The sequence below is a fragment of the Culex pipiens genome, chromosome 2 (assembly GCF_016801865.2).
Source record: "Culex pipiens pallens isolate TS chromosome 2, TS_CPP_V2, whole genome shotgun sequence".
NCBI classification, from domain to species: domain Eukaryota; kingdom Metazoa; phylum Arthropoda; class Insecta; order Diptera; family Culicidae; genus Culex; species Culex pipiens.
Genome location: NC_068938.1, coordinates 119170312 through 119192084, shown reverse-complemented (window position 1 = coordinate 119192084; position 21773 = coordinate 119170312). Strand labels below are relative to the sequence as shown.

The 21773-nt window shown below is 38.3% G+C and overlaps 2 protein-coding genes across 3 annotated transcripts; one reads left to right on the top strand and one right to left on the bottom strand.

The window, feature by feature from the left end:
• Positions 1–11: 11 nt before the first annotated feature.
• LOC120423150 (uncharacterized) lies at positions 12–2368 on the top strand. Its single transcript, XM_039586831.2, has 4 exons — positions 12–150; positions 211–748; positions 811–2030; positions 2089–2368. Exons 1-4 carry the CDS (start codon positions 142–144, stop codon positions 2206–2208), a joined length of 1887 nt encoding a protein of 628 aa, XP_039442765.1. The 5' UTR covers positions 12–141; the 3' UTR covers positions 2209–2368.
• Positions 2369–13852: 11484 nt separating this feature from the next.
• On the bottom strand, positions 13853–19832 carry LOC120423170 (uncharacterized). Of its 2 annotated transcripts, none has more exons than XM_039586852.2 (4): positions 19683–19832; positions 15713–15857; positions 14479–14615; positions 13853–14406 (listed from the first exon to the last, which is right to left on the bottom strand). In XM_039586852.2, exons 1-4 carry the CDS (start codon positions 19691–19693, stop codon positions 14214–14216), a joined length of 486 nt encoding a protein of 161 aa, XP_039442786.1. In that variant the 5' UTR covers positions 19694–19832; the 3' UTR covers positions 13853–14213. The 2 variants fall into 2 exon arrangements, with proteins under 2 accessions (XP_039442786.1, XP_039442785.1); XM_039586851.2 differs by lacking the exon at positions 19683–19832 and adding an exon at positions 16693–16991.
• Between the last annotated feature and the right edge of the window lie 1941 nt (positions 19833–21773).

The following is a 21773-nucleotide window of genomic DNA, read 5'->3' as shown; positions in this document are numbered from 1 at the left end:
CCTAAACCGAATCAAAACTTGGGAAAAATCCTTTAGTTTGAGTTACCGTGCACTAGGAAAAGTCGATCGGAAGTCTCGCTCGAGTGAAAAAAACGCGTGGATTTTCGAAAGTGCTGTAAAATTTGAAACAAAATCGTCAAAATGGAGAAGGTAAGATTCGATTTTTGATTATTTGATTGATTTTTGTTTCATAACAACATTTTTTCTCAGGAAACTGTCGAAACTCACAAGGAAAAGTTGCCGGAAAGTGCCGCCGAGTCCGGTGCAGTTGCCGTGGAAACCACAACGCTGGTTGCCAACAATCCGGCAGCCGAAAAGGCCAATTCACACTCTTCCGTTTCCGAACCGGAATCGGACTCGAGTACGGCGGCGGGCATTGTGGCCGAGGTGCGTGAGCTGTACCGCGGCAGTAAGGTGGACATCCTGATCCGGCTGATTCAGAGCCGCACGGTTGAGGTTAAATACCAGCGGCAGCTCGAGGTTTACCAGGTGGCTTTGTACGAGGGAGTTAAGGAGAAGACGCGGCTCCAGCTTGATCTGGCCTACTGCGATAAGATGCTGGCGGTTTTGCAGCGGGAGGCACGGGAAGGAAAATCGACGCTGACGACGATTCTTCAGCAGCACGCGGATGCGGTCGCGATGATCGAGAAGCTGGACGCTAAGCGTACCCAGTTCATCAAGGAGGAGCAACAGATTAAAAACGAGCTGGCCGAGTACAAGCACAAGTTTCTGCAAATGCAGCAGGATAGTTAGTTACAGTTTAATTTGTTTGGACTTGGAGACTCAATTTAATCGGCTAATCTTTTTCAGTGCAAGATCGATTTGACCGCTACGAGTCCGATTCCCGACGATACGGTCAGCTGCAGGTTCAGGTGGACAAGCTGACCAAAGCGAATGAAGTGTGGCAAAAGAAGGTGTGCGAAATGGAGGCCAAACAGCGTTCAATGGTTTCCGCTCATTCGGCCCAGCTGAGCGAGATGGAGAACCTGATGGGTGATTTGGAGGGCAAGCTGAAGGACACTCAGGGCCGGTTCGAAAACGAGAAGCGAACCAACACACTGCTCAAGGAGCATACGGACTCGGTGCTGCAGGAAAAGACCCAACTCTCGATGGATTTGGCCAGCGTTGAGAACCGGTATGCTTCGATGGAAGCAGACTTTGAGCGAAAGATAGCGGCACTTGAAACCAAGTTGGCCACTGTTGAGCGAGATTCGTCGGGGATGAAAGAAAAGATGGCCGAGATGACGCGATCGGCACAGGAGAGTAACGCCGAGAAGGAGTTGCTGGTGGCCAAGTTGGCCCAGGAAAAGGACGTGACCGCGGAGATGGAAGGAAAACTCGGCGGATTGCAGGTTATCCTGAACGATCGAAACAACGAGATCTTCTCATTGCACTCGAAGCTCAATTGCGAATTGAAGCGAGTTGAGGAGTTCAAGCAGCAGCTTTCGCAGGGAACTTCCGAGACCGACCAGCGGTTGTCCGATATGCAGAAGGATTTCATTGTAAAAGAGGCCAAAATTACTCGCCTCGAGCAAGACCTTCGTAATCAGGCCAATGCGATTTCCGCGCTTAAGACACAACTCGAATCGAAGGACGCCGAAATCAAACAGCTCAAGGACAAAATCCCGAACGTGGATCATTACGTGGCCAAGATCACCCAGCTAAAGGACGAGCTGGCAGTCAAATCGTCGCGGGTGGCACAACTCGAGCAGCAAGCGGAACGGCGAGCCAGCACTGAAACTAGGATCCGCGGCACCGAAAACGTGCCCGCCCAAGTTACATCGACGCCGATTTGCGTTTTGGAGAGTGATGACGAGACGACCTCCAACGCACCTAAGGGCGCCAAAAAGGTCCGGATTGCGGACCCTGAGCGGAGTAGCGTTTCTCCCACCTACTCGAACTTCCAGGGCAACGTACAGCGGCGGACGTTCTTCAAGCGGGCGGCCACGGCGAGCACCTCGCAGATCTCGATCACCAGCGCCAGCTACAGTCAGTTCATCAACAACATGGACCTGAACTTGAGCACGACGGTAAGTTGTGGATTTCAGCGTTCATTTGTTCCTTATCAATTTTGGTTCTACGTTACAGAGTACCGTAAACGTGGACGATGAACCGATGGACGTTGGCAATATGTCCAGCGTTTCGACTGCAACCTCGGCGGTGCGCCACGTTAAGCCGTTCTTCCGCAGGGCCCAGGAAAAGAAGTGATTTCACTTAAATCTTTGCTTTTGTTTATTACACTCCGTTACTATGCACAGATTACGTAACTGTTGAATTATAAGTGATCCGTTCTTTTATTATTCTTACATCCGTTGTTGATGTAGCAAACTCATTTCATTTCAAATAAACAACTCAGATATAATTGGAATGTATTTTTTTTCTTCGATGATTGATGTTACGAAAATCAGAGAATAAAAATGAATTAGGAAAACAGCATGTAATTCCATCGAGCACCTAATCTTGACAAATCAGCAATTTGAAGTTCCATTATGGGGACGTGGAACATTGCCGTTGTACGCATAATTGTCCCATGTACTTTTTGGACAATTTTGACCTTTTATCAATTTTATGTTTAGTTTGACGTTTGACTTTTCGAAAATCCCATGAAATTTAATCTTTTTTCGGAATCTTGTTAACGGGTTACATTAGGGTGTAATATCAAAATCGATTTTCCAGCACAGCATTATTTTAGTTCCTTTTGGGGTCCTAAACAACTCCCAAAAGTTTGGGAACGATTGGTTTAGTCCTCACTTTGCGCAAAGCGATTCAATTTTCCTTACAAATTTGTATGGGAAAAATCATTTTTTTGAATTTTGATATTTAAAAAATCCAAGTTTCACGCTATACTAAAACCGGATTCATATTCGGATGCTCCGGAATGTGCTTTACAACTTTCCCGAAGAGAGTATGGTGCTAACTTGCTCCTATAAAAAGATATAGCGTGTTCAAAACTCGTCTAAAACGTGTTTTTTGATCGAAAATCACATATTAGACGAGTTTTGAGGACGCTGTATCTTTTTATAGGAGCAAGTTAGCACCATACTCTCTTCGGGAAAGTTGTAGAGCACATTCCAGAGCATCCGAATATGAATCCGGTTTTGATATAGCATGAAACGTGGATTTTTTAAATATCAAAATTCAAAAAAATGATTTTTCCCATACAAATTTGTATGGAAAATTGAATTGCTTTGCGCAAAGTGAGGACTGAACCAATCGTTCCCAAACTTTGGGGAGTTGTTAAGGACCCTATAAGGAACCAACAAGTTGCTGTGCTAGCCAAATTTGGACAACATTATTTTTTTCCATACAACCATATTACACCCTAGGGTTACATACATGTAGATAATCACAAAATTTCATATTACAGAAAATTTATTGAATCCACTAAAAAGATGATTTTGAATCACTCCTGAAAGTTTCATGAAGATATTATATGATTAAATTGAGTTAGAGACAATTTTAAGCTCAACATTTTGCCGTGCGCAAAGCGGACTGTCAAACTTTCTAAGCGTTTTTCACGAAACACCGAGTTGATTTACGGGTGCCAGGATATCTCGAGATGGGATGGACCAAATTGGCTGAAATCAGGGGTGAAGACTTTCAAGACATATCCCGTGTGCTTGACGAAGCCTAATTTTGAAATCCTGCTTTTTTTTAAATATAAAAATCAAAAACTTATGATTTTTCATATGAAAAACACAAAAATATTTTTATATATTTTTTTAAATAAGTTATTTTAAAATCGGCATTCGTCATCAAGTTTGTTTGTCTCATTCGAAGAAAATGTATTCCAATTGTATTTTGAGTAGATTTGTTGTGTCAAAGTCATACTTTTTCACTAAAAAAATATTTTTGAGAACCGGTTAAAAAAACAACTGTAAACAAAATTTATGTTCATTTGAGACAGGATTTCTATAACAAACCTATTTGAAATTTTTAAACGAAGTTTTGTATTTTTTCAATGCATTATAATTAAAATTAATATGTTTATACAGCAAACCAACAATAAACATTAAACTGGTATTGTTCAAATTCGAATTTTTTTTAATCTTTTCCCGATTTGATTTTTTGTGAGATTTTTTTTTATAAACAGAGGTTAGCCATCCTCCTTTTTCGAAAATCATTGAAACTTCTTATATCAAGAGTAAAATGTGAGAATGTTGGAACAAATTGGTCTGTTTTTTTTTTATTTTCCTCAACAGAAATTAAAAAAAAAGTCCGGCCTGCCATCAGTTCCGAAAACTCCAATCTGTCCCGCAGGACCAAAAAGTTGGACACCCCTGCTAAACGCAGGGGAATGCATTTTAATTTGATTTCAGCTTTTGCACTTAAATTTCCATTGAAATTTAAAAGATTTTTTTCATTTTTTTCTGCTCCCTGATCTTTTGGACCAACTTTGAAGCCCTTCCCCCGCCCCTCTGACAAAAACTTACAAGTAGGTATTTGAAAAAGTTTTTGTTACGCCCCTCTTCGAAATCGGCCCGAAAATTCAGGGGGCAGAAAAAAAAATTCTTTCAAAAAACTGAACTGTAGTCAATTTAAAACGCATTCCCCTGCGTTTAGAATCTTTTTAAGCATGTTTGGGTCCATTCAAAAATCTAGAATTTTTGAATATTTTTGGCGTACAGTACCGCAAAAAGTTAACTCAACTACGTCTAAATGGCGGTGATAAAATATTTAAAAAAGTCAAAGTAGTTATGTCACAGACATAACCGGAATGGCGTAGACTACGTAAAGTTTTGAGATGTGGACATAGAGTTTTCCATAACTTAATTTTGAAAAATTAGCTAGATACTTGAAAATACATTAACGGAATAAGATCGTAAATGGGAGATGGACCCCCCAACAAGACAGAACTTACACACTCCAGTCAACTCAATCGGACCGCAACTGCCATGTAACTATACTTTGAATGTGTTGGTAAATCTTTGACTAGAAAGCCTAATTTAAACAATGGAAACATCGAATGGAGGATAGAAGAACGAAAAACGATTTTTTCGCGAATCGAACGAAAGTTTGGTAGCATGTGGGAGAGAGAGAGGGGTTAGGGGGGGGGGGAGCAGCCTCAGAAAGCTGTGCAATCCGAAGACCAACACTAGTTCCTGAAAGGCATTTCACCGACTCATCACGGGTGGGACGAGAGACGGGGAGTGAGGCAACTCCGAAGAGTTGGGAAGTCTTCAGCCCCTTCCTGATTGTTTCACAACCACGGCTTGACCCACGAGAGGCAACTGTTCGGCAAGTAGGCAGGCAGCAGGCGCGCGCCTCATCTTGTTGCTGCCTCGTCCCGGGTGGGACGAGGGACGGGGAGTGAGGCAACTCCAAAGAGTTGGGAAATCCTCACCCCCTACCACGAAAGATCCAAACGGTCCGGCCATCGAAAGGCAGCTATCGACGACGAGAAGGCGATGCGCGCTTCTTTTGCAGTTCTGGTCCCTCTCTCTCCTGCTGCTGCTGCTCTGGGCTAAGCTTTCCTGCTGCTGCTGCCGGTCCGACGTCTGAGACGTGAATGATGGTCTGAAATCTGGCGCAGTTTCTTATATATGTTTTCGGCCCGCTACTTCCCCTCCTTTTTCGCGACCGATACCGGTCGCGCTGCTTGTGTGATTTTCCCCTCAAAATAGGTACTTTACCTTCCCGTCCGTGAGTGGGAAGCGCTCATTTTGCTTGCAAAATCTCTGCATTTTGAAAATATTTTAAAACATTGAGTTGTTACAATAGTAAAACTATTTTGCCAACATTGAAAATTTAATAGCAAATTGCTGAATAATTTTCGAATCGAATGGAACCAAAATCGTGCCGATTCGATTTGAGGGAAGGAAGATATAAGCGATTGACGGATGACGCAATATTCCAAGGCCTTCGGCCCGGGTTTTTTGGAATGCCACCCCAGTACCTTCGACAAAGACGTAAGTGTACGTCAAAAATGACTGAAATAAGGTCACAGAACTAGAGTTTTATGCAAAACGAAAGCAAATAAAAAAAAAACACAAAAAAAAACAACAACAATCCCTCATACTGTAAACGATTGTTCCGCTTGTCCCACCTTCCCCTACCCCTTCTAAAAGGCTTTTTTACTAAATTAATTTGCTTAGAAAGTAGTGAGAAACAGCTAATTGGATGGAATTTTAACTGAATCGTTAACCCGACAAACATATGAGATTTTTCTCTGACTAGGGGTTTGAAAAGCCTTAATAATAAGGTTTGTTTAAATGTTATGAAGGTAAACTAAAGAACAAACTGAAATAATTCTGCAACACCGTCATAAAAATTACAGTTCTAGCAAGAAGCCAAATCCAGTTCAAAGCAAGAATCTTGCAATTAACAAATTCACACAGTTCTTTCATTACATTAGTTTCTTTCGCGTAATGAAAAGTGCAAAACGAGATTTCATTCCGCGCGCAATTTGCACAACTTGCAAACATACTCGCACGTTTAGTTTCACTCGCGACATTTCCCCGTTAATTGTCCCTGTAATCATTTTTAAAAATCCCAGTTTCCCGCCATCGTCCGCTTTTCCGCCTTCCAACTCTTGGATTTGCAGCCGAAAACCAGTTTTTTGCACTACAAAGAGAAATTACGCCATTAATTTTTTGCCGCGCTGCTCGTGCGGGATTTAATTTATGTTATAGTCTACATTTACCACTTGAGCATAATTATTTTATGCATATTCATAATTTTTAACGAGTGTACCTGCGAACGGCGTCGACGCTCGGTGGCAAGTAGAGAAAAGTACGCTTGCGCCGGGGCCACCTCCTCCGCGTCAAGGAAGGATATCCCTGTACATACGGTTTCAATTACCGCCGTGGTGTGAAGTGTTGCCGCAGGATGGCAAACTTACTTCTTCTTCTTCTTCCACTTCCTGACGCCTTACTCCTGACTGATGCTGGGGAATGCTCAGGCTCGTTTTTTTTTCTCTCTACAATTTCTGTGTGTTATACGATAGGATTTCATTACTCTCACTGCATGAAAAGACGGAAACGCAGAGTGGCATGACTGTTGGTTGGTTCGTTATGATACGTTTGCTATAGACTGGTTCGGTTAATTCTTAATAGTTACCAAGCTATCTTCAGGTTGAAATCAATCATTCCGACCATTAACGTTTAATCTAATCTAATCTAATCAAACACAAGCGCAGCCAGTCCGAAGAAAGCATCCGGGAAGAACTTATGGTTAGATTACGCTTCCAGTTCCTTCTTGTCATTATTAACGATTGCATTACTTTCGAGACCGAGCCACGTAGCCTAGTGGTAACGCTCCCGCCCAGTAAGCGGCAGATCGGGGTTCAAATCCCGGCTCGGACCAACACAACTGGTGATCTTTTCCCTTCTGGATTCGATTGCTTAGTAAAGGGAAGGTAGTGTATCGTCACAAACTGGACCTTATCACAACACCTTAGGGAGGCGACCTATGGAATGTTAACATTAACCTTAACATGTTAACATTAAGTTGAGAATGAAATTGCCACTGAATCCACTTTGTAAATGCCGGCCCCGATACTCTTCAAGAGTGTTCCCCTCAGGGGAACTGGGAAAGATTTACTTTTTTTATTACTTTCGAGAACCCCTGAAGTGTATTACACTCATTAAAGCGGCCCAGCCTACTGCGTTGCATTAGCCGCATGAGACAGATTCTATGAACGGAACCCACATTTCATAGAATCATCAGGGGAAGAAGAAGAAGCCGGGGACATACCGTACCAACCGGATCGAGTTATTTTATAGATTATAATGGTGTGTGGTGTGTACGGGGATCGTTGGGGAAGGGATTGTTGTATTATATAGTAAATGACCTTGTGACATTAATTCACCACTACGGATTAATTCACTCAAGGGGTGTCAACCCCTCGGTGGTCAAATGGCTAGAGCATCTGACTACCAATCCAAAGGTGTGAGTTCGAATCCCACCTGATTCCGTTCGTTTTTTGTTCATATTCAAAGTTCAATTACAGTCGAAAATTTCGAGGAGACCGGTCGGGAATCGAACCCTGAACCTTCCGCTTATGAGCCGGGAGCCATAGCCATTAAGCCACGGCCCGGTCTCATTCCGACCATTAACGTTTAAACAGAAAAATGTAGAAAATTGTTTCAGCTTTTGCCACAAATAGATGTACCGTCAAATTAAAAAGGTGGTCAATCACCGGGTACATCACACAACGTTTTAGTTTTGGTACGATGTTCCTATTCCTTGTTTAGATTTGAAAAACATCATCATTCCTGAACGTGAATTATATATGGTGTCATTCACTCTGGTGAAGAAAAGTAATGTGGGAAATTGAAATGGAATATATATGTTAATTCCATTTTCGCTATTTTTTATCCACTTCACCACTTTATTGGGTTTGTTTTTTGTGTAATTTGATTTTTTTGGTTTCATTTCTCCTAAAATCAGCGTAGAATCTTCAATTTATACTTCAACAATTCAAACAATTCCAACCAACCAACCGCCTATACATGTGTGACAAATATTATATGTTTGGCCCTTTTAAAATGTTAGCCTTGATTTCAAAATTTTTAAAGTATTTTTTTCGAAAAGATCGGAAAATTTCACGAATGTTTCTAATGTAATCGAACACAATCGCAGCCAGTCCGAAGAAAGCATCCTGGAAGAACTTGTGGTTAGATTACGCCTCAAGTCCTTTCTTGTCATTATTAATGATTACAGTACATCCGAGTTACCCCGAAAATGTATAGCAACAATTAAAGCGGCCAGGCCTACTGCGTTGCATTAACCGCAGAGACAGATTCTGTAAACGGAAGGATGCGTGGACATACCGTACCAAACGCTCCGAATCAGTTTTGGTGTGGTGTGTAAGTGTAAATTTGGCAGATAATAATATTTAGGGGTGGGGAGGGGGAGGGGAGGGGAGGGGAGGAAATGAGGATAGGAGAAGGTGGGAAAGGGATAATATGGATATATCATTTGATCAATAGAATATTATGTAAAATAAGGGAATAAAATCATCTATCAAATAATGATAGATAAAATGGATAGATCTCACCAAATCAAGATTCAACAGCTCCAGCAGGGTTTGAACTTATCATCAAATGCCACTTGAATCATAATTCTGCTTAGACTTCTGGACTTGAACAGGACTACAGTAAAGTAGCGGGCAGCAATAATCAAGGTTTCAGTTCTTCCAGCAGCAATCCTGGTACTGCTCGACCGGCAGCAAAGGCATAAGACGCCGCAAGTTGGTACTGATCACCACACGATGCATTTAGTCTGCTACTGCTGGCCGGATTGGTAGATTGGAACAGGAGCATGATGACCACTTCATAAAGTGCTCCAGCTGTTGCTGATCCTGCCTTCTTGTTCGTGTAATCGTCACCCCCATGAAGAGCATCAAGCCGACGAGAAGTTGAAATCTCGGTTTTGATATTCCACTGCCACTACCTCAACCGCAACCACCAATCAAATTGTACAGGAACTCCGGTTTAAAATTGAAATCGAACGTTTTAAAAAAAAAAATCAAATTTCAAAAATATGACAACGGAAAAAAACACGTCTGTTCACGCTCTCAGATTACTTCGATCTCTCGGAAAATTTCACGAATGTTTCATGTTTTAACATTGAAAATCGGACCCTTACTTGCTGAGATATCGACATTAGAAAATGGTGAGATGTTTGGGTGAGACTTAGAAAACTTCAAATTCCATGTTTCTTTTTCTTTAAGCCGCTGTATCTCAGCAACCAGAGGTCCAATCTTCAATGTCTCTTAGACAATTTTATAGAAAATTTTCTGAACCCTCAAAAAAAAAAAAAATTTTAGAAATGGTTACTCATGGCCACTATTTTTAAAAATCGAAAAACTGCAAATATTTCGCTAAAATCAAACTTTCGGTGGCTATATCTTGAAAACGGTGCCCTATATCAAAACATCTGTAAAGTACTTTTCGATTGAAAATTCAATTGTACATTAAAAAATTACTTCAAATTTGTTTTTGCACGAAATTTCGTTTTTTTTCCAAAAATCACAATTTTTTTAAAAACAACTCGGCGGCAGATTTTTTGACCATGTTTTTTTATGGCTCAAAAGTTTTGTCCCCTAAAACATCAAAAAATCTCGAAAATCAAAAAATATGTATTTTGGGAAATTGAGTTTTTGTGAAAAAAAAGTTGATAAACAAATCTGCAATTTTTTCCGTGTACCTATTTTTTTGCTCAATAGTCCTCAACAATACCTACAACTTTGCCGAAGACACCAAATTGATCAGAAAATTCAATCAAAAGTTACAGCTGGTTGAATATTTACGTACCATTTTTGTATGGAAAACGAAGTTGACTTTATAGCTGTCGGCCACCATTGCTAGTACCAACCACTAGTGTCTTTCTTTTTATGTACAAGGACTTCGCCGCCCTGGGCTCCTAAGTGTATGAAAGTATGGCACGGAGCGACGGCGCCGAATACCCATATTTACACAAAGAATTTTAGAGCGCCCGCCGCGGGATTCGAACCGTCGACCTCTGGATTGTGAGTCCAGTGCGCGGTCCGATTGATCCACACGGGCGGGATAAAAATTGTATGAACAGCAGCCAAAATTGTATGGAGACTTGTATGGGTGAACCAATGACACAAAATAGCTTCTTTGGCGGGAGGCCCCACAAAGTTTGAGCCAAATAAAAAAATACAAAAAATAAAAATGGTCGAAATCGGCTGATTTTGTAGAGAGTTGCTCATGTACCTTGTGTGGCCTAGCCCAGTACATGTTTTAAAAAAAATTGCAATATATTCCAAAAATAAATTGAAATCTTATCAATGTCACCCCGGTTTACGGTATACAATTTTTCGTAATTGAAAAACTCAACATTTTCGAATCATGCTGTTTTCGTGTGAAAATGCTGTATACATAAATTGTTTTATCACTTATTAACTACAAAACCCTTACGCATTTCACGTTGAATTGATCGTCCAACTATTTTTACAACCAATTGTTTGAAAAGATGCTTTTAGGGCGACTTGATCCCTGCATTTTTACAGTCACTGAAATCACTGAAATGATTGGTTTAGTTTGTCGTACCATTGATTCCTTTACCATAGTTGAAGCTGACACCTGCTGCAGTTTGAATCAATTTTGAAATGTTTTGTAAAAAAATACCAGCTTTTGTAAACATGCTCTATTTTGGTCCATATAAGAATATTCCAAGTTTTAAAATATTTTTATACGGAATTTGTTATATTAAAAAAAAAAAACAAACGTGCAGTTTTTATGTGAAATTGCTGTAACTTACAGAAAATCAATAGTTTTGATGGATAAGATTTCTTTAAAACGTTGAGGGGGGATCAAGTTATCTTTAATATTTTTAAAATGCTGGCTTAACTTTTTTTTTAAACGCTAGGCATGATTCAAAGAATTGATCTGATCTGATACTTATTACCCAAACATAGTTGATTGTTTATGCTTTCAACTCATACCAAATGTTAATAGTTTTGTGCAGCCATGTCAGATATACAGATAAATCTGTATTATACAGATTTTTTGATCCCAAAATTCACAAAAATCTGTACATACAGATTTTTTAAAAATGATTTAATTTGAAAATTTTTATAACTTAGTAATTGAATTATGCTTTAATATGATTAAAAAGCTTAAATCTGTTGTGAAAAGTCTAAAAAAATCTTCTATGGCTTCGAATTTGATATGATACAGATAAAATACAGATTTATTTTTAAGAAAATACAGATTTCCCATAAAATAATCTGGCAACGTTGGTTTTGTGATAAATTGAAAGAGCTCTGTGCGATACAAAAAAAGGAGATAAAGTCTCTACACTCTCCCTTAATGATGACAACCTTGACTTTTTTTTCTTGTGACGGCCTTATTGGAAAAGGTATATCTGGGGATATATGCCTATATGTTGAATTTCACGTATCCCAAAGAATGAAGCTGGAACCGTTAAAGGAATTGTTTACAAAACAATTAAATTTTAATTCACCTGTTTGAACCAGTCTAATCCATGTTTGTACCGACCTCCGGCAATAATAAGACTCCAGGCACATGACAATGGATGCCGGTGACAGGCATTTCAAAACATTTCCTACGTCTCATTTAGTGATGCGGTTTCAGTTTTCAGGTCGTGCATGTGTACAATGTTGTGCTCATGTGCTTTAATATTGAGGAGCTTAAATTTTAGATATTACAAGCTCTTCCCGGCAAACTTCGTCCTGCCCTTTTTTGGTTTCCTGACGTTTCTTCTTGATTGCTAATTCAGCCTCCTGTGATCTAATTTTGAGTTTACGTAACTTTTCCCATACAGTCCGCAGATTTTCCGGAATCAGTTCCAGAGTGGCCAAAGTGTCAACTTATTAGCGTAAAAACCTTCCTTGAGCTTGTACGAACGCAACGCAACAAAGAGCGCTCCGATCCGACTTAACGTTATCAACTGATTCGCGTTCGAACAAAACCGTCCAAATTTTTTACATATCCAGAGTTTTTTTTGAAAAGGACCAATAAACTATTGTCTTTCATATGTTTATAGGACCTAATCAAAAAAAACTCTAGATATATAGATTTCTTCAGTAACATGTGTTTTTGCTTTAGGGCAAGGGTGGCCAATTTTTCTGACTTTGGTTTGCGGGTCCTATAATAGTGCATGCCATTTTATTGTCAAAAAAGTGTTAGAAATATCGCATTGAAAAAAAAAAAAAAAAAAACTTTCCATTAATGATCCCAAATGCATCAAAGAAGAGAAACCATCACCAACGACATCACCCTGTGGCGAACCCGTAAATTTAGTGTAGTTTTTCTTTTAATTGTATTTTAAACGTAACGTCACCGGAGGTAGCAATTTAAAAAGGTGTAAGCCTTACGCTGCTGTATTTAATAAATAAACAAATAAATTGAGGTGAAAAGTCATCGATTGTGATTGGACACTCAATAATATTTTAACTGAATGAATGTACATGGAAGAGAAAATCAAAATAAATACAAATTAAAAAAAAAAAAAAAAACATAGTTTTTCGCTATATACTTGTTGATACCGCATGAGATAAATAAACAAACAAACAAACAAACAAATTGGAAAAATGCTTGTAACAGCTCACTTGAGGCCTATGTTTATATATTTTTCCAATCCAAGTTATTTTTAATTAAAGATCCGTACTAAAATTGATCAATTTTTTTAGAATTTGATAAAGCATTCCATTTTTTGTTGTAAATAGACGTTTTTTCAATCGAACAAAAATCAATACAAACTATTATTTTATTGATTTGCAATTGCATAAACAGAAAAAAAAACATCTGGGGTAAAAAAATAAAAGAAATGAAATTTATCAGAGCAATTCTTTAAACTTCTAAAAATAAATCTAGAGTTTTTTTAAAGGTCCTATAAGCATATGAAAGACAATAGTTTATAGGACCTTTAAAAAAAAACTCTAGAAATTAGAAATTTTGGAACATGTTTTTTTATTTTTTTGAAGGGATAATTTCAAAAACTTAACTTTCAAGTAATGTCCTTGACAAAATTGGTCCAAATTTCCTATATGTCTTGCTATGTTCAACAAAGTAAATCATAATAAAAATTATTGATTTCCTTGGAAAAAGCAACCTTCAAATTTTCAACTTTTTTTTAATCAAAGATTGACTTGACAAAATTGGTAGGATTTTCACATAGTACTTACATAGTACTTTTTGATTGAATGATTTTTCATGAGCCGTAATTTGGGTTGTTATTGTCGTACCATTTTGACATATATTCATGTGATCTGATCGATAACAATGTTTAGCCTTAGTTTGGAGGATGTTATTAGTTCTTTTTCTCATTACCGATGGTCATGATTTTCTAATAACAAACAGGTCTTGTTTTTGGATTGACACCCTTTTTTTAACCCCACCTGCCCGGGGTACGCATTTTTTTCTAGTTATGAATGTTTATTTATTAGTTAAAGCGGCTTTGTAACTTAAACCTAGCAGCAGGCAATTGAACTTCCAACTGAAAAACTCGATTAACAGTACTGTCGGCTTACAAAGTTTCTCTGATTATGTACATTTCATGACACTCTTGTTGTATTTTTTAGTAGTATTTTTGATTTATGACTTTCTATCATTTTGTATTTGGAAATGTCAGGTAACAACGGTTGCAAATGTAAAAAAGCATTCCGATTTTAGAAATTTATGCATATCAAGTTTTCTTGTGAGGATAAACCGAACATTAAGAACTATCTTATCCGCTTATCGTACTATACATTAATCTTAAATTTATACTTTTAAACACTAGGTCCATGGTTGAAATAATTTGGTGTGCAGATCCAGCAGTTTGAGCATAGTTTTCGCCGAGTATATGCAAAGTGGATAGTGTGCAAAGCAGTTGCTGTAATCTGTCTCGTTAAATTGATTGAAACTGAGCCCCCGCTCGAAAGATTGCTTTATCCGGCTGGGAACGTTCTTGTTGTTTTCTACACTGTACCTGTAATAAGTCACAAAAGTTGTTTTTTTTTTTAATTATTTTAACATGGATAATTTATGATTGAACACTTACTGTACAAATTCGTAGATTGCATTTGCCGCGGAATTTTTCATTTCAGCTCCAGCTGCTATTTGGCAAATAAGGGATTGTGAGCACTTGAATGGGTCGTGCTTTAATATCCTGTTCCAGTCTATGTGCTGTTCAAAGTTCTGATGAAAATTAGATATAACCAAGAAAAAGAGTTTAATTTGTATCACCAGTTTATCTTAGTTTTATTGTCAAGAGGCAGTTTTGTAGATTTTGCTTGGTTCTAGAGGTCGTATCGAGGTACTTCAATATGGATGAAACTTTCAGCATTTTTGTCTATACATGAGATGAACTCATACCAAATATGAGCCCTAGGGTGGTTCAATTATGGGCTTCCTCGGGGCTACCTCCTGAATTCAAAAGATTAAGATTGGCTCACCACTAGGCTAAATTCTAAATTTGAGCTCATTCTTACCACAGGAGTCCCTCCCTCTTATCGCTTGAAGTTTGTATGAAAAAAATGTCAAAATGTAAGGAGAAAAGCAACTGTTTCAGTTTTTTACCTGTGGCCATTTCTCTGGTGTAGAACCTTCATTAAATTTATTTTTGATTTCAGGGGGAAGCCCCGAGGAAGCCAGGATTCAGAACACCCAAATGAGCCTTCTACGACAAAGGGAAGTGTAAAACGGGCATTGAAGTTTGGGGTCCAAAAACAATAAAATCTTATATTTGCTCGTATTGAAATTCAATTCTCTTAGTTTTCAATAGTCTTTTGAACCACTTCAAAATTAAATATTTTTAAAACCACAATATCTTTTTGCAACAGCCTCTAACAACCTTACTCTATAAGGTTAAAAGTTTACGAATTTCATGGCCAATCGAAGTTTTTCTCATAGTTTTACGATTTTTCTAAGACAAATTTTCAATTTTGACATATTCGGAATCCTCAAAGAGTCTGATTAAAACTTATGTTATCAATATTTATAATGAATGCACGAAACAGAAAAAGGTGAAACCTATGTATTTCCATCGAGCGATAATTGACATCAGCATATTGACATATTATTACACCTTCCCAAAAGTTTTTACGACTGAATCTGTACAGCCTGTACAAAAATTTGAATGTTTCTTTACAAAGTTCTTTAGGCCGCTTTTCCCCTAGTATAATAAAGATTCCCTGAGATTGTTTAAAGAATTAAACATTCAATTGACAAAACTGCATATAATAACTGTACATAATCCCCAACCTAGCTCCCCTCCCGTTACGTATTATACTTACTATAAGTTCACTGGTTCGATTGAATAAAGATGTGTCACGTTTCCCAGACGCCATGAAGAGGGGTTTCGACAGTTTCATAAAGTCTTGCGCAAGCAGATGCAAAACGTACAGCGATCCAAGTCCAACAATAGCCAGTATAAGAAGTCTTTGAGGGAGGAAGAGACAAGCAGAAAGTAAGTAAGTATAGATATATGGGAATTGGTTTATATCTAATGCAGAGGCAGAATTGTTTACAAGCTTAAGTCTTTGCTGACGTGACGCGGTAGTGGTCTGCAACCTGGGGCAAAACCGGTATCAGTACTTCTTTTTTCTTAAACTTAGTTCAGCGATCATGTTGCGGTTCAAACATATGGAAAAGAAATGCGCGGGCTTGTAACAACTTGACTAGCTCTGTGCGTGCAATGGTCCGCCAGCATCACGCTGGCTGGCAGGGTTAAGTTGGTCTTTTTCGCGGAGATGATTACTTTCAACAAACCCGATTTCCAGTGACACCGTTAGCGCATTGCGTAATGATTTATTTTATTGCAGCCTTTTGATTTTGCGTAATGATTTTATTTTATTGCACTTGTGATTTTGTGTCCATGTGTTTTAAAGTTTGACATTTGATTTGTTTTTGGTTGAATCAATGATAAAAATAATTGGTTTTTAATTACTAAACAGGTTTCACAAAACAAAAAGAGATAAAAAAATACTAAATAATACTAAATGATATATAAAAAAACCGTTCAGTTTAATTATTACATTTCCATTGTTTCACAAGAAATTACGGTGATCCGGTGAATAAATAGGTTTGAGATAGCCAAAAACTTTACTCTTCAATGTTCACTTAACCCCTTTCCGCCCACAGAAAAATCGAAACTTTTTTCGTTTTTGCTCATTTCTAAGTTAATATTCTAATTCACCAAATATTTTTTTTTGAAAAGTATTTTTTACGAATCGTTTCTGCTTAACAATGCATATTTAGCTCTGTTAACATATACCTTAGTCCCATTTTTCCAGCTAATATTGAATTGTACATCGAGACTGAGTTGAGAACTTCAAATTTGAAATTTTACTTTAGCAGTTTTTTTTCCAGTTGCTTCTTCCACAGTTTATTTTCTTTCAGTAATGGCACTTTTCAACACTTTTGCCTACTACACAAAATTGAGTTCGTTTCCAAGCTCTCCACAGCTAGCACAACCACGAGTTCTAATTTTGGACTAAACATTTTGTTTAAACTTCGATTTGACCACACTTTGGGAATCGTGCGCCACCACCGCCGATGCGCTACCGTTTTGCGTCGTCGCGAGACATAACGAAAGTGAAAGAAGAAAAACATTTCCACCCTTATCTAAGCGGGCTTGCTCTCTCACCTCCACTTGAAAACTGCACACGGCTTAAGCTAGGCGGTGGTTCCCAAAGAGATTGCCTGGGGATCACTTTGGGAGAAAAGTCAGGGTTTTAGTTTTTCGGATTTGTGATTCCTCAATGAGTTTGAATTTTGACACAAATTTTAAGAAGTTAGGCATTTATTTCAATCTAGCATGTTATGCTGGCTTGTCATCATTTGACGTTCAATAAAGGCTTCTAAAAAACGATTTTACCTAACATTAAAGAAAAAGTAAGGCAAAATCTGCTATATTGGAAAATTGGAATGATTTGGAACCACTGTCCTAACCTGCTTGGTGCACTGCACAAGACCAAAGTGTTGTATTTACTAAAGGCTTGTTTCTTCCATGTGTTCTCACCGTGCATGATCAACCCGGTTGAGTTTGTTGGTCAAAGAAGTCATGCAGCTGCTGGCTGTGCTGGCCCACTACACTATTTACTACAGCTGACATGCTACTTTTGGTAAAATGCTCAATCTTACATGGAGCTTTTTGATTTAATTTGACCATCCATAATAAAATTGCCTTCAATAATTGGGAGACTTCACCATCCCAGTACGGCCTTTTAAAGATCAATTTTCGGCCTTACAGCTTTTGAAAAGAGGCTGCCTTTAATGAATGAATAACTCAAATAAAATTTGAAGCAATTTCCTCTAGTGTATTTCTTGTAGAATGTTGAAACTGCAGAAGTAAAGAAACAGATCACTCAGAATTCAGGTAGCAATTTATGTGTTTTTTTTTTTCAAAAACTTAAACAAATTGATATACATTCAAGTGCAATCAGCTGAATTAAATTTAAAATGCATTCCCCTGCGTTTAGAATAATTTGTAGCATGTTTGAGTTTAGTCCAAAATCTTTTGAATTAAATAAAAAGGATGTGCTGTACTGCCGCCCTTGATCGAATAAATGTCCCATAGGCATGTATATCACTTTTGAGGGTACCCGTGGCTGACTGATTACGGGGTTCGCTTTGTAATCGAATGGTTCTGGGTTCGATTCCCATCTGGTCCCAACGAGAAAGTTAAGAACATAGAAATTTGAAATGATGAATATGAACGAAAAATCAAAAGTCGCTAGAGACTGAGTTCGATCTCCCGTCCTTTGGATTGGTAAGCAAAAATGCTAATCACTAGGCCAAGACGACTTGGTGAGCTTGGATTGAAATTAGGAATACTGTTACAGAGAATGAGTTGTGGCGCTATAACCACGGCAAATAGTGTCCAGGGCATTCGTGGAAACACAATGTCCCATCCCAGAGGGTCCCGGAGTACCAAACCTTCTTAGCATGGTGCTCCCAACGAATACAACCAAATCTCGGAGCGTATGGTGGTGTGTCCCCACGCTTTTTCCTCCCCTGTCGATTCAGAATTGTGTTGTTGTTCAAACACTCTGTGCTCAAACTCAACCCACTTCAAAAAATTAATCATGTCTCTGCGATAAGACTTGACGCAGTAGGCTTTAACGCGTGTGATCTTCCAATGCAATCCAATGCAATGCTGCACTACTGTTAATAAATTACAAGAAGAGTGCTAGGCGTAATCTAACCTGAGGCACTCTCCAGGATTCCTTCGAAAGATTTGTTCAAGGAATCAGAAGGGATTCATTTTTTCGTGAAAACTTAACACGTAGGCTTTTGTGTGGGACAAACTTCAAATGGGTTTTTCACAGCTTGGTGTTTTTACATATGAGACATTTATGTTGACATGGGCAGTGTACCACACAAAATTATTTTCATTGAAACTTTTATTTTCGTCAAATCATTTTTTTAAACTGATGCTTGCAAAACAACTGAACTGTGCATTATGCATTATGAAATACTTTTTTCATTTAAATGTTGAGACTATGGCTTGTTATTTTTTTTGCCCCTCCTCTCTCGTCCCCGGTAATAGCCGAAAGACAAAACTTTGAAAAATATTTGCATCGGCCTTATTTCTTTGAATAAAATTTGACATGGTTTTTCTGGACATTTTTTGGCTGATCCATTTATTTAAAATTTGGCTTGGCAAAGAATTGAAATTATGAAAAAGTATGTTTCTAGATCAACAAAAGGGCGCATAAGCATTTTGACAGCTAGAACTATTTTGAAAATTTCGAGACAACAGGTAACGATTTAACAAAACCTGCAGAGTAAGATGGAAGCTGAGAAGGCCAGCTATTGTTTAACACATCCAGTTTTGTGAAAAAGTTACCCGTTGCCTCGGAATTTTCAAAATAGTTTCAGCTGTCAAAATGCTTATCCGCCCTTTCCTCGTGTTCCAGGTTTTATGATTCACAATTAGCACTCATTTTTCAATCTATATTCAGATTTCAGATTTTCAGATGTTTGACCTCATTGGAAAGATTTTTTTTTTTAATTCTTTGGTTCACGTAATGTAGCCAAGAAAAATGATGACAAAAAGAACTCTTGTTTGTTTCATTAGAACCAATTAAAAACTAAGGTTCGTCGCTTGCGGCTCACTCAGTTCACTGTAGCATGCAGCCGTCGGTAGCGGTATATCTTACGAATCAATAACATTTTCTTATCTACTGTACACAACTTGATACATTTTTCCTCGTGATCCTTTGGCACCTTCACGTTTCACTATCTTTATTCAGTTCTTACCTATGACCCATATCTGAATTTCTTTTGCTGGATTTATTAAGGAAATGTTCCCACAGCACAATAATGACTCCAGCGAGGTATGTCAACGGCCAACGATTATCGAACTAACAACTTAACGCTGGGTGCTGCTTCGAAGCTGCTGCTGGTATAGTCTAGAGATGAAACGAAAATGAAAGAAGCCCAACCGTACTCGATAGTACTGCAAAGACCTAAATACGGCAACGGCAACTCAAATGTCTGGTTTTGGTACTCACGTAAAATAAAAAAAAAGTACGGAGAAAATGTACTCTGTGCAGGCAGCCCCGATTGTATCATCGTGTGTTGACACTTTTGAATACTGGTTTTGCGAGCGTGTCAATATTTATTTTCGCTTAGATTTTAGGGTCTGGAGGAGTGCCGTCGGTTTTATTAATAGAGGAGAAATGCCGCTTTTTTGAAACGAGATATATTTGTTAGTGGGATTTCCCTTGACCAACTTTTTTGCTTGTATTAATTTATTCATCAAACTATACATTGCTCAATAATAGAAAGCAGTACCCCCGAAATCTTCTTAGATTGAACATCCCAGCACTCCTGACTTAAATTCTTTTAAAGTAATTGTGTTTTGACAAGAATGATCGTTGATATATCTGTTTTAAACATCATCAATTAGTAACAATAACACACGTTTTTGCCATGTGAATTGTTGTTGTTGTTGATTTTATTAGGGGAACTCTAACCCTATGGGTCATTCGCTCCCGGCCATGTGAATTGCAATTTAATCTATTTTATTTGTACCGTCATCATGGGTGACATTGAGTCTGTGGGTTGAGATTGGGTCATACAAATTTCAACATTTTTGATTCTTGAAGATTTAAAATATTAAAAAAATGAGTTTCAAGTATTTCTTGCTAGCAAAGGTAAAGTAAACTAGTTGGTGACCACGACAAAAAAAAAAGAATTTTTGAAGTTGCATTGCAGTTCCTCTTAAAAACTATAAGGATAAGCAATTATGATCCAAGTAAATTTCCTAAATAAAACGAGAAAAGCAACGCCCAAAGGAAACGTTTTAAAATACTGCAAAATTCACACTCTAGCGGTTTGGCATTATGCAAATGCCACTCCAGTGGAGCAAAATACCAGCAGCCGAAAGCAAGAGATGAGTAAGATAAGTATCATCAGGACTTGATGAATTATGCATTATGTTGCCGGTGATATGTTGATGATCTTGTTTATTTTTCCAATGCTTCAGGCCACAAATTACAAGAAGAAGGAGAACAAAAGCTGCTGCACTACAGTGACTTTTCCATTCTGTCATTAAGAACAGCCAAGTCACCCTCTTTTTGAGATTTTTTATTGTCTCAAGCATGGCAGATATATAATACATAGAGAGTGCCAATGTACTGCTTGGCAATGTTTTGTCTTATCAGACACTTTTTCAGTGTTTTTTTTTTCTCGAGACTGTACTTTTTCATTAGGAAGGTTTTTTTGTGGGGTGTTAAATGGAAACATGAATGCATCTTTTGAGGTACTATTTTTTTTGAATAATCGTATTTTTAAAATTTGTGCATGTTTAAATACTTCTTAGCAATACTAGAAATAGTAAGCAATAGCAAAGGAAACAGAACTGATCACCATAATGAAAATTCTCGCGCACTTTTCAATTAATCTCCACTCTGAAAAAGCACCCAGAGGCAGCAGGAAAAAAGCATGTAAATGCCATAACATTAATTACAGTATTTTGCTACATACTCTGCCACACCGCAGAGTCCACAAGTGACGATAACAAAAACGTCGTCATGAATATCTGCATTCACAACAAGACCTCCCCTGGAATTGTGAATAGATGGTGCAAAAAAAGCAGTGTCTGTATGGGCAAAGGGTGGATGATCTTCATCAGAGATATCCCGGCGCTCTCTCCCCACCAAACCGTCGGAATCGCCATCATAGTTCCACGTGGTCTTGTTATTATATCCGTCGTGAGGCGCGCGTTCGTTGTCCTTCAGCAAAGCCTGGTGGCATATTTTATTCGAAAGAGAGAAATATTCCATTCACAAATTGCAGTGGCGAATGGAGAAGAGCCCTCCGGCGAGGATTCACCGAGGTGACATA

Coding starts and splice junctions, on each gene's coding strand:
- LOC120423170 (XM_039586851.2), bottom strand. CDS start 16,730: ATGTACAATTCAATATTAGCTGGAAAAATGGGACTAAG. Junction 14,616..15,712: donor ATCGAACCAGTGAACTTATA/GTAAGTATAATA, acceptor AATTTTCATCAG/AACTTTGAACAGCACATAGA. Junction 14,407..14,478: donor GCAATCTACGAATTTGTACA/GTAAGTGTTCAA, acceptor GACTTATTACAG/GTACAGTGTAGAAAACAACA.
- LOC120423150 (XM_039586831.2), top strand. Junction 749..810: donor TCTGCAAATGCAGCAGGATA/GTTAGTTACAGT, acceptor AATCTTTTTCAG/TGCAAGATCGATTTGACCGC. Junction 2,031..2,088: donor ACCTGAACTTGAGCACGACG/GTAAGTTGTGGA, acceptor TCTACGTTACAG/AGTACCGTAAACGTGGACGA.